A 13,909-nucleotide genomic window follows, 5' to 3' on the forward strand; every position below is an offset into this window, starting at 1 on the left:
TATCTTCTGTTCCAGCTTGCAAGCGCAAGGCTCCTCCCCCTCTGCTACTATAAAGGCCAAGTTGTTACCTGAAGCAACCTTCTGTTAGCCTCTCTGTTTACACAAGACATACTGGGAAGCTTTTACCTAGTTCCCAGCATTTATTCCTCATATTGGCTCTTGATTTAAAAAAAAAAAAAAAATTATTCAAGGTGAAACATCCCAGAGATTGGTACCATCTGGTTTAGAATAGATTGAATTATGTGTAATTTAGGGATAAAAATCCCTTTTTTTTTTTTTTTACAGATTTAGTTAAAAAATCTGTCACCAGAATGGGAAACAGCCCCACCTGACTGATGTAAACATCAGGTACATGAGGAATGAACATGGTTGCAGTCTTCAGGGAGAAACACTGATGTACAAATGCCCCTGCATTGCAGGTCAGGCTGCACTGTGCTCTCTGTAATTACATCTGGGGTCAGAATAGAGCAATCAGACAAATTCAATTTCAGTCAATTTAACATCCTCAGCCTTAACTCAGCTCATTTTAGTTATATTGTATACAAGCCTCAATCTTAACACAACTCATTCAGTTAGTTTAATAATCTACTGAACAACCAGTAGTACTGTAGCTACAACATCTGACCCAAAAACCATAGTATTACTTTTAGAAGAGTTTGTTTGACTGGGCTTTTTTTCACAGCCGTATGTACATCCTCCGAGGATGCTAAGAGCTGCTTGGGCTGTTTGTTTGTTTCTGTGCTGTCTTGTGAATAAGGTTTCAAACTGAAACTGGAGCTTCAAGGCCAGTCCACAGAGGAGAATTTCTCACGCAGGCGCTCTGCTGCCACCTGCACCATGTGAAAGCCTCAATTCTGCTGGCAGTATTTTACAGGCAGTGGAAATCATTGCGGAACTGAAGAACGCTTGTTCTGCTGGTTGCCCATTTTGAAGGAAGGAATGTGAGCCACAGTTCTCCACAGTGGCCCATTCTGTCCCTGCGCTCCACTAGTTCACCCCTGCTGTCATTTCTTAAGCAGAATTACAAGAGAGGAGGCTTGCCAAGACTTCTTATCAGCTATCCAACTCTGGACATCCAAGTGAACAATTCTCACAGAAACTGAGACATTCTTAGAGAGGCTACAACTCGGGTGTTAGCTTCTCGTCTCAATGGACTGTCCAGAAGATTTATTTGAATCTTTCAATAAGTAAGGAAATTGGTTACATGTGGTTAGCCAAACTAGATATGAAACCAGCTAGGTTAAAATATAATTTGGTGTAATTTTTACAAATGAATATTTTATATAGATGTGCACACTCAAACACAGCATGACTGGAGAAATTAAGCAAATATGACCTGTTTTGTCTTGTTTTTACATTTTGGAACCATTGCACAATATTGGTTTATTTATTTTGAAGATGTAAATAGGCTTACCATTATTTTTTCCTCTCTCTCAGAGTAGCTGTTTCCCCTCAGTGGTCCGTGCTGTGAGGGTCCCTCTGCTGGACAAACATCCTCAGTGCTGGCTATCAGAAGCAGGGTCACTAGAGGAAGGGAGGTTGAGCGGCTAATCCGTGCTACACCTTCCCATTTTTGAAAAGCAAAAGGTTCCATCCATGTTACCCCTCCTCAGATTTGAATGTAAACTGAGACCCAGACTCGATGCTGCAGAACCAACATGCCAAATGGCGTACAGGCTTTCAGTTTTCCAACACCAAGCTGATGATGTTTATTCTGAGCTTTCATCTACGCTATCAGAAGGTTTAAACTGAATTTACAGAGATACAGGTTTGGATACAATCAACTCACAGCTTGATTCAAAATTAAAAACCGCAGAATTTGATACAGTGCGTGTTGAGTTAAAAAAACACCAAAATTAACAAGGAGTTTATGAATAAGAAATGAACACTTTATTCTCACTGTGAGTCAGGACAAAATTGAATCCAGATTTTTACAAATGACCCAGTTCTGTCTGAGCATCCAGGTTCCCTGTAATTCTCTAAACAACTGTAAACGATTGACCCTGCAACCATGACCATGATCACCGAACCAAATTCCTCCCCAGTGGAGAAATATGGATCTCTTACATGGAAACCTTTTCATCATAGAAATTTAAGTTATAAACTGTTCAGGTAGGAAAGTGTCATCTCCCCTTAGTATATTTGCAACTGCTTCTCAGCCTGCATAACAAGCACAGGTGTTCCCACTTTACCTCAGTCTGATACTGACCAAAAGTGTACCTCTAGAGGTACAGCGCTGTGAAAAAGTATTTCCTCTGTTATTGTGCATTTGTCACACTGAATAGTTTAGAATCTTTGAACAAAATATAATATTAAACAAACAAACCTGAAGTAAACACAAAACACATTTTTTATAATTTCATTTATTTAATGAAGAAAGTTATCAAACACCCATGTGGAAAAGTAATTGCCCCCTTGATAAGTGCTTGCACCAACAACTGCAACCAAATAATTTTACATCAGTCTTTCACATCAAAACTGCTTTGTGGAGAATTGTGGAAGAAGCAAGCTAGCTACTGTGCTCCCTACACATACAAAAAGCCATTATTCCATTCACTCAATAAATGACATTATAGGGAATGAATACTTCACTGTGAGATTCAACGGGACAATTACATGCCAGACGGCGACTTAAGGAACCCCTAGTGTTCCAAGTCAGCATAACACACTTGGGACACATTCTCAAACCCAGACAGACAGCCATATCTAGGTGAATTCACTGTGGCTGAGTATTCAGACCTGTGCAGGAAATATGAAAAGAGTAAGGCAGAGCTGTTCATGTTCAAGGTTTTGTGATTGATGGGAGGGGAAAGCGGGAGGCCCAGGACCCCTCAAAGCTGCTCTTCAGTTGGCTGCTCTAAGCTTTGGCACCGAGATAGGGCCATTCTTCAGATAGACAGAAAGTAGACATGACAGAGTTGAGATTGAGAGTGAGTGTACTATGGTGCTGTTTTGCCGGCTCAGAAGATGTGCACGGGGGCTGGATTTGTCCTCCCGAGCTAATGGAATAAATTGATCATAGGCTTCACACAACACCGCAGCAAAAAATGCATTTAAATTTCCACAATTTCTATTCTGACAGACCTCTACTCTGTAGTGCTAGCGTAGAAGAATCCCTTGTGTGCTCAGTGTAATTGTTAGCCTGCGGAGTTCCAACCAGGGTAATGTGGTACACACAAAGGGACGTTAACACCGCACTAAGTCATATTGCTTGAAGCAAAATATTTAGCATATTTGTTATTTTTAACTTTAACTTTAAATTTGTTATTTTAGTTATCACATCCTTTATTCCTAATTCAGAATACCTACTCATAATTGTAGACGCATCTCATCATTGTAATATCCTCTGTGAACTAGAGGGAGCCCAGCAAGCATGTGTTTTCCTCTGAAGTGCTGCCACCCTCTGGATCATGCTGTCATTTATATTTAGCTTGCAGGCTCAGGATCAACAAGATAAGTAACTAATGTCTGGTGAGAGGGAAAATCTGTGATTTGAAACCCTCCATTCCTGGAATGGCAACACTGGTGTGGTCAGGATTCTATACCAGAGAGCAGAGCATGTCACTACATGGCAAACCAAAGCTTTAACAGGATGTGTCATTCGATCATTTGTGTGGCAGTTCTGGATCCAACTTGTTTGCTGAATTTCTCAATTAGCGTAATCCTTTTTCCAGTTCGACATTTATATTAAACAATAAATTAAAACTGAAGAGTGCATATTGAACCCTATATTACTACCATCACAACCACTAAGATAAACAAAACCAGCTTACATAATGACACTTACGGAACTGAGTTTTTTCACCTCTACCTCTAAGTGTTAAAGTAGCAGAATGAACGTGACAGCCAGAGCAAGCCTCGAATTCCGACAACAAACAAAATCTTCCCTTCTAGCCCTCAAGCAAGCTATCTCTTTGGTCTTCTAATTCAGAAGAATTATACACATGGTAAAAGTCTGCCTGTTGCTGGGATACTGTGGGAAGGTTCCAGACTCTGGCTGGGGAAGGTTTTAAGAGATTTACAAGAAAGGAAACGAGAAAAGAGCTGAGAGCCTACAGCACCAGCAGAGATGCAAGAGCATTTAAGAATAAACTAAAATGCAGGTGCAAGGGAAACTACTTTATTCAGACTGAAGAGCCACATTCATGATTAGGAATGAATTGTAGAACTTTTTTGGAAAAGAAAAAATTGGAATGGAAACTGATGAAAGGCACCTATTTTGATTAAATATCCTTCATACGTCAGAATCGAAAATTCATATTAACAACCCCATAAGTATATATTTAAATGTTTTAACACAACATATAAATACGCCTTTCACATTGCCACTCCACTAAACCATATTGTCAAGGAGGTGTGCATGCATTTTACTAATTGTACATTTTATTGTTATTTTTGTGTACACATGCAGCTGACCTGTTGCAACATTATTACACATTGAATGATCGTCAGGTTTAACTACACAATGGTAAAGCCTAGTTTATGTTGTTTTCTTTTGTTTTGTCTAATAGTGTAAGGTTACTGCTCAAACTGGCTCTAACCTAGCTAGCAATGAGGAATGGTTTACATATGACGTGTCTTATGGATATGAATGTTAATGAGCGCAGGATACACACCCACACTGTGTAGAACAGGTCACAATAATCAAATAGTGTTTATTGCAATTTAATGGTTATAATTGGGTCAAAAACTTGAAAGAAATATTAAGACGACAATCAATTGTCACTTCTGGGCATATAACCACAATTTGAATCCAGTTGCCTGGACCTCTAATTATGTTTCAGACAGTTGATTTTGGTAAGCCTAAGCTTATGGCCTATGTCTCTTGACTGTTCTTATTTCACAGCCTTATTATGACTTCCTTTACGTCCATAGCACAACTCAGGTCTTCATGTTGACATATGCTAATAACAGACTCAAAAGCCTAGAAACATGACTAGATACTGAAAACTCTTATACCTGCACTAAGGAAGCAATTGAACAGACCTGCCTTCTCAGAAACACGTGGAGCCATTTGTTCCAAACATTATGGTGCCCTGAAATGGGAGGACTATGCATAAACATGAATGAGGTATTGGATGTGGTTAAATGTAGTCCACCATCTCTTGCATTGTGTATCATAATTAAATGACTTTACCATAGGCTTATCAAGTCTGTTAAAAAAATAAAAATAACATCTTCCAGAAGGGTCAGCTAAACAAATTTATTATACTAAAATATTAGAAATTCAGTTTCCGGTGTCATGTACTTACTAAATATTTTGATAGTACCTGCTGTCATAGCTCATGCCATTTCTTTTTAGAAATAATAAGTCATACACAACACTGTCTGCCTAACATATTTAGGGTTATTGTACATTTAAAATATTATATTTATTATATCATTGCACTATTATGTTTAGTTAATTCAATGGCAAGTTCATGTTTAACTCAACCATGCTGTTGGCAGAAATCTGTGATGCTCCCTGAAGGACAGTACAAAAAAAAAATGTTTATGCCGCTTCTGGGATTTTGGGGGGTGGGAGTGGAAAGGATTTGCAATTGGGCTGCGCCATTTCAATTGGATGTTTGGACAATCACTGACTAGTCCCAATAATGATAAATAAAAGCAGCAGGAATATACTGACGTTTTAGCTTCAGTACCCCACAGGAAAAGTAATTAGCAGACACAATGTACAAAGCTTATCCACTGATTACCCCACCATACTGCAAGCTTGCAGGCCAAGAAACTCAACTGTGGTGTCGGCCTCAGAGGAGATCCTTCTCATGGTTTGTGCTCTCATTGTGTAATATGCCAAGTCTCAATTGGAATAATTAAGCTATGAGGAGCTCTCCCAAGCAGTCTACTCTCTTGAGTCTTCGGTGTGTTTACAGTAAGAAGTATGAAATAATTGTCAGCAAAAACACTTAATTTACCAGCAAGCATTTGCTAGAATGGAAGATGATGTTTTAAGATGTTGTCTACATGTGAGGCTAATGTTGAGCTGGGTTATTGCAATTATCTGGCCATTAGCCATTTTCATTCCTACCATACGTCTGACACTTTATGCGGTACTTACATGAAGTAGTAGGTCAATGCAGAATAACCTTTTAGGGTAGTTTCTCCACTCTTCACATAACATGTCTATGGAACTCTGAAAAGCCAATGCAATTTCAGGAAGGACATCGATTCATTTGGGACTCCATGTCATGTGTTAACTGTACACTGGAGAACTGAAATGAATGTTGTTCCAAAACAAAACTACACACAGACTGCCCTGTTCCCCTAGTTTCAGATGTGATATCACACCGTTAATATTGAAAATTTGCTTTACAGTTATTTCAGACTTTATTTTGAGATGTATCTTTTTGGGGAGCTACACCTATACTTCATTCTACAATTCCTTTTGAAATGGTGCATTTAGCACCTCACAAATGAAAGAAGAGAGTCTTAATAAACCCTTAGCGCAAGCCCTCTGGATGCCAGCATCCTGAGATTGCTCAACTCAGACATTCAGTGCTCCTGCAACCTGACTAAGAGTGAAAACAACAAACTTCAGTGTTCTAGCTTCATTAGTAGATGATACACGACAACTATGCAAAATACAGAGTTTGTGCCATAATTGTTATGTTGGTCTTACATTTAACAAGTACCCCTCCCCTGCAGTCTCATGTGCAACTACACCCCCAAAGCATGACACACTGGACAACAGTCTATCTGGGAGTTCATAAAAATATTCTTTTACCACCAAAAATTTGTACTCCGAATTAAGATAGACCCAACAATTCACCAATTTACCACGAAACTAGAACATCGGCAATATTTTTCTGATGGTGGAATATTATTTTATTGTAATCTTATTACACATAATGAGGGGGTATTAGTATCTCAATGTTTGTCACTTTCGGCATGAGAAATACTCATTCAAATTTACTGTGTGCTGTTATGTGCTAGATGTAAAATTGTAAAAAATGTAAAATTTCTCTTAGAGGGATCATAAATAATACCATTAGTAAAACGTCGTCCCATACCCATGCAACAAAAGATTACATACTGTAGAGTACCGAAAAAGTGATTTACATATTTAGGCATGTATACCATCATGTGTCACAATATTTTCACATTATTTATGTGATATCAATGTTTCATCTTAAACCATCATAAAGAGCAAATTTATATGCTTTATAATGGACAAAAAGCATTTTATTCATATTTGGAGATAGGAGATATTCATTTTGGATAGGTTTTTGTTGGATCTGAGAATCCTATACTGATGAAAAGATAATTTCCACTTGATTATGCAAAAGTGAGTTTCATGAGTCAAAACAGTTCCGCATAGCACACAGATTTTGCACACTTGAGGTCAAGGAGTTTATGATCTAGGACATGCATAGTTTTACCTGTTATATACACATGATCTCTTAGTATTTAATTTCAAAGGAGAAAAACTTAATTGTATTTGTGACACTTCATTTTTACCTAAATTATGAATCTAATCTAATGTTAGTCTAATTAGTATTGTAAATGGTACAAATGTCCTGCTTCATTAAAGCCATTTTCCAAGTCTCTGTGATGCTCACATCTGGAGTTAAAAAGCCTTAAACAGAACAACCCCTAAATGGGTAAGGATTGCCCAGATTTGGCATCTACGCAAAGAAGTTAAATCACTGGCTGTTAATTGATATGAAGATAATTTTCTCAGATTAAAAGAGCAGAACATCAAGAGGAAAACCTATAATACATCACAGAATTCCCATATATAAATACCTACATATTTTGAAGAAACCACACATTCCTGCTGTGCAAATTCAGTGTTTATTTGTTGAATTTAATTTTCTCACACTATTGCTCAAGAGGCAGATTTGCATAGAATTCTACAGACTAAAACTGTACTGAAAATAAAAATATATAAATAAATATTACATTTATTAATAATGAATGTCCATTGCCATACATTTAATCTATCTCAGTGGACATTCTTTGTTCGTTTTGGATTTACATTTTTTTGTAGATTATTTCCCTTTCTCCAAATGCATTCCCGCAGTTTTCCGGATAAAGTCAATACAATACAAAACAGTTAATAAACCATATATACAAACATTTATAAAATATAATCTGTTCTGTGCAGTCAGGTAATATTTCTTTGGAACAGCCTAGGGTAAGTCAAAACAGACAAAACAGCTGAAATGCATGGATTTGATACATTACATAAGAGCAGGAATAAATGAAACAATGTCAATGAGCAATGTCTTAAAAGTGTAGAAGGAACCAACTTAATGAATTTGATAACTGCAGACCTGAATTCCTCAGAAGTATTTGCAACATTCCATATACAGGCAGACAGTACAAAGGTGATTCAATCCACTGAAGTAAGTAAATACATTTGCACATTTTTAAACACTCACCCTATGCAGTGCTATTTGCCCATCTGATGTATCACCTTCACAGGTGAGTTGCATTTGACTCATTGACTGAGGGGTGGACCTGGACCCTAATGTTGCATCTTTTAATCTCTCCATTTCTTTGCTCCATGAAGAGGTGTGCTGTCTTGACATTGTCTGCACAAATGCATCATTTTACTGGGTTTTCACAGTTCTTATTATTACAATTAAATCTGATCGGAAGCAATTTAAAACACCCTAGCTGGGGAAGGCAGCATCTAAATGGGTTTCTGCAGTGGGTGTTAACCAATGCAAATGTGTGCATTAACAAAGCTCACATGATTCTACAATATGGATACATGAAGAACGTGAGAACTAGCCAGGCACAAAGTCCTGTGTTTTTTTGAGCCTGTTTCTACAAAGGAATCCTATTTTCACCCCTTCCTCTATTGTTAAGTGGCTTACATCCTTCCTAAAAGTGTTAAAAACTAATTTGCCTTACGTTTTATGTCATAATGTCATTTGCATTAGGTTTCATGTCATATTTTTTTTTATTGGTCTTAGCGTATAAAATAAGCCCACTAAATAAAGTATATCTTCCGTACATATTAAATAAAACAAATTAGAAAATTAGTAAAATGTTTCAAAATATATCTATATTATATATTCAACACACTTCAACGGCAAACTACTGTGCATAGAAAACCCTGCAACTCTACTGAAATCCTAACTGTTCCTAGCCCCTAAAGTTTTGGAAGATTTCTGCCGCCTCCAACCAGTTCCTGAAGCATGCAAGCCCTCGGTCTCGGATTTGTTTTCTTCCTTTGTCTGTGATAACCTCTCCGCTTTCCTTCACAATCACTAGCTTTGGTACAGCCGTGATATTGTACTTCTTTTTCAAGTCGCTGTGAGAAAAAATAACACACACACAATTACTGCAGTGTACTAACTGCAAATATACAACATGCTATCTGGTTAAGTGGAAAGCTACAGTCACACCTAAGAAAGGTGCCTGGTTTCAAGTTATTCTCATTACAAAAAAAGTTAGTTGTAAAGTTATTTACATTACATTCATCATAATGTCCTGTATGTTCATTTTAAATGTATCTTTTAGGTCCTGAAACAAATAAGGCTAATGAAAGAATGCTTTTGAAAGTGTTTGCAGTGTTCAAAATTCAAATTCATTAGATTTCTTCAAATTCACATAGATTTCATTTTGTGATTAGAATGAAAGTTAGGTTGAATGGCAGAAAAACTGCAAAGGTTTAAATCAAAATGTGATTTTTCAGCCACTGAAATCAGCAACTGATGGAAGCATATTTGACAACAATTACACTACTACTGCAAGTTTCCCAGAATAGGTGCCTATATTTTCCAACAGATACTTCAGCTATGCATTTAGACCCCACATTTTAAATTTTTACTTCTTCTGAAGAGAAAGACTTGCGTCACATGAGCAGTATGACTTTCTCATGTTGTCACCAAACTTGACAACAGATTTGAGGTTCCTCTAACCCATACAGACTGGCTTTGTGTAGAGATAAACATGTCACTGATGCATAGATGCTGACTCCCATCTCAGACAGAACAGATATCATTTACTGTCACTTTTAGCGTCACACACATATAGTCACTTGATTTAATGACTTCTACTGTCTGATGAAACTGCACATAAACACAACTGTTTCATAAAATGTAAAGATATCTCAGTCACTCTTTTGACCAAGACCCTTGCAAGAACATGCATGCAACCTGACAAAGGCGATTCTATTGACGTAATAATCAGGTGCACCTAACTACAAACTAATAAAAAATAGAATCAACACCTGCAGAGGCAACTTAAAAAAAGAAACTAAAATAAAATTGAAAAAAAAAAAACCAAAGCAAAATGCATGTATTTTGTACGAGAAAACCATACACGCTACTCAGCTGACTGTACAATAGTTTCAGGAAGACTGCTATTCTTGAACATAATCTCCGAGGGGTGACCCTTAAACCTCTTAGCGCCTGTGACACTACACCGACTACTGACCCATATGTAGAAGTTTACAATCAGTGTCAGGTCATTATTGCACGCTATGTGCCATGGTGGTTATGTGCATTTTTAAAATAAAAATCTAAAGTGAAACACTTCAATTCACGTGCTTAGGGCACGAGGGACTGCCTTAAAACGACGACGATAAGCACTAACGTGAACTAGAATAAAGAGGGTGCACTGTCCAGGCAAGATGTTGTTGCCGGATTACTAGCCTACCTAAGATTATCCGAAAGAAACATTAGCCTGTCGTTCAGTGTGCTACGTTTTGTCAAAGCGGGTTCCTTCAAATCTATTTCTAAATGTGATTTAGCTTTAATTGAACAAAACACACTAGCCAGCAACAAAGTATCAATAAACTGACTAAAACATGCGAATCTATTTATTAGCTGTACTGTTACTCACTGTTTATATTGATCATGCCAGGGTAAGACCAACCAATCTCCGTGCATGTCGTGATAATACTCGATCATATCCTCAGAAGACTTGTCGGACGAAATGAAGACTATTTCGAATTGAGCAGGCGGGTCGTTCTCCTCTACCAGATCCGTGTAAAACTCACACAGGATGGGAGTGAAATCGCGGCAAGGTGGGCACCAACCCGCAGAGAAATACAAACCAACTACTTTGTTTCTGAGAGCCTCCTCTGGGTCAACGACTACGCTTTCTTTATTCAAAAGAGTTCGTCCAGAAAACACTTCCACCATTTTCGAGCGTGGGCTACAACTTCTGTCGTTTAGTGCAGGAAATATAACGCCGAAACTGTTTAAGAATCAGTATCTGGAGACCGGAGTATGGGGCGCCGACTCAAGCTGTTCGGCTGGCTAGGTTGTTGCTAACATCAAATAAGTAATTCCGGAAGTAGGAAAGCAAGCTATCTATCTAGCACTTCATTTGATCTTAGTGTACTCCCTTTGTTGTCTTTGCTATTACTGTTAGCTGATTATCTATCACCAGATGTTGCGTGACTATAGCACCAACCTAATCAACTCCCAAGTTGCTAGTTAGCAACGCCTAACTACAGCATGTCCAAAGTGTTTGATTGGCCATGGACTAGACCAATCCAGTTTCTTTTATTTAAAACAGGTTGAAGCTGAATTTTCTCTTGGGATTGGGCCAAAATGGTTAGCTGCTTCGGGTGCATACTTCCCTAAAGAATTGTTCGAAAACCAATTCGAAGCATCTACTGCATTGTTGATTTCAATTGTCCTGCAAGTTCTGACTCTTGGGGGGACATAAGTATTTATATATTTCTGATATTTATAGAATCCAGGCTAATGCAATTTCGTTAATTATTATAACCAATGCACGTTTGCTCCTGTTCTGGATAATCTTGCAGGTTGATGCTTTTGATCACTTACTCTTTAATTTGTATAACAGCATCTGATAAATTGATATAATATGATTTTTCTAGGTTCGTTTCTGATTTTTGAAAACTTAAAAAAAAAATCTTATAAATGTGTTCTAATTATCTTAACACTTTAAACCCTGGTACAACTCCAACATTTAATTCTGCTTGGAAATGGTAATATATAATAACCAAATATGGTCATGGTAATTAAAAATAAACTAATATAAAATAAACCCTAAATAAAATAAACAATTTAAACTATTATTCTTAGAGCTCAAATGACAAGAACTACTCAACAAACACTTTAGCAAGCCGTTAAATCTTTGTACTGTACTATAAAATGAAAATGGGTAACATCAAATTTCTATTCTGACACTAGAATTACTACATAATTAAAATGTGAGGATTAGCTGGCTGGGATTAATTAACTGTAATATCCTTCAAGAGAAAATCTGACTAAAATTTAAAAACGTTAAACGCTTGCCTTTGTTGCATAAGTATTTTGTTCTAATGAGCCTTGTTATTTTAACTTCAACCTTTGACATGTTCCAGTCAGTAGCTTCTTGTATTCAAAGCTGCTTGTAAAATACTTCCTGGATGATTTCTCTGGATGCTTTGAAGGCTATTTTAACAAGTATAATTCTGACTACAATCAATCAATAAGTCTTGACCTCATTTCACACTTGTAGTGTAGAAGTAGCTGTTCTAATTGATTGCAGTTGCAGTGAGATTCTGCTGCTGGTCAGACATTGCACCACTCCCTCCAATAACTGATTCAAGCAATGTCAGGGTAGAGGTCAGATCGAAAAAAAAAAAGAATGTTGTTCGGATCCCGGCAAGTTATATCCACAGACTGACTCCACTTACATCAGAGGGTACATGCGCTCGATGCACCAGATTCACGTGCCCACATGCAGGCACACAATCCTCATAAAGCATTATTTTAAAGCATATATTTTAAATGAAAATGTCATTGAGTATTTATTTTATTACCCGACTTGACAGAATGAAAAGCAATTAAACCCAGAGCATCAATCATGTGTTTCAGAGAATCATTGCTGTAGAATTTACAATGTAAGCACAGTATGCAGCACAGAATGCAGTATGATTCCAGAAAATACCACTAGATGATGCTAATCCATACCATTGTAATAGTGGATAAACGTGCAATGTTATGCATGTGTGTGTGTGTTTGTGTATATATATCGTTAATTGTATCATTTGTGTGTATATATATATATCGTTAAATACATTGGGGCAGTGACACAATTTTTTGACTCTGTACTCTTAGCACATTGGATTTGAAATAAAACAATGAATATGAGGTTGAAGTGTAGACGGTTAGCGTTATTTATAAGATACCCTCAAAATAAAGCAGTTAACTCATTAACTGGTTAATTATGTATCTATTTTATATTTTTGAAATTGATTTGACTCTTCCTCACCTTTTCTCCTCATTACAGACATGCTCCTCAAGCCCCGTCCATGAGAAGCATTACCGTAACACAAGCTTCCATCTCCAGCATCAGCTGGGCTGCGATCGATCTGGAGATGTGGTGTGTTAGGTGTGCCTGTCATGGTTCGGAGTTCTTCCAAAAAGTATATGTTGCACTGGCCACAAAGCCCTCATGGCCCCATGACTGCAGTTATATTTGCATGCGCGGTCACAAATTCCATGATAGTTTTTAAGCAGGAATTTTCTCCATCAGCCACACCTGCTAGATTTACCAGCCCGATCAGCATAATGCATAGATAAGCAGCAATGTCGTACTGCACTCCAAGGGAGACTGGAAATGTTGTATTTTCTCCTGAACGGTCTTTGTACTTCCCTACCCCCTTCTGTCACAAGCTACTTGATCTTTGGTTAGTTTGTTATGTGATAGCGAGTTGTTAGTTCAAATTCAAGATTTAAGTGAGGTGGCTTAAAGACAGACAGTTGTGTTCACACGATAGTCAAGTTAAACCACTATGATAACACACACAAGCAGAAACCATAACAATAATTCTAGAGACCAGAACTGGTTTAGGCTTGCCATAACAAACAGTCTTTCATGGTCTGATTCTTTGTAAAATGGAAGGCACTTAATGAGTTTGTATGAGACTGAGCAGATTCTAAATATACAGTACTTTTTGAAAGTTTCATGATCACAAGGTCAGACGATG

At 37.5% G+C, this 13,909-nt stretch overlaps 1 protein-coding gene across 1 annotated transcript; it reads right to left on the bottom strand.

Moving 5' to 3' along the window:
* Nucleotides 1–7,775: 7,775 nt before the first annotated feature.
* Nucleotides 7,776–11,421, bottom strand: nxnl2 (nucleoredoxin like 2). Its single transcript, XM_064308226.1, has 2 exons — nucleotides 10,801–11,421; nucleotides 7,776–9,265 (listed from the first exon to the last, which is right to left on the bottom strand). Exons 1-2 carry the CDS (start codon nucleotides 11,100–11,102, stop codon nucleotides 9,097–9,099), a joined length of 471 nt encoding a protein of 156 aa, XP_064164296.1. The 5' UTR covers nucleotides 11,103–11,421; the 3' UTR covers nucleotides 7,776–9,096.
* Between the last annotated feature and the right edge of the window lie 2,488 nt (nucleotides 11,422–13,909).

Source organism: Anguilla rostrata, chromosome 14 (genome assembly GCF_018555375.3).
Source record: "Anguilla rostrata isolate EN2019 chromosome 14, ASM1855537v3, whole genome shotgun sequence".
NCBI classification, from domain to species: domain Eukaryota; kingdom Metazoa; phylum Chordata; class Actinopteri; order Anguilliformes; family Anguillidae; genus Anguilla; species Anguilla rostrata.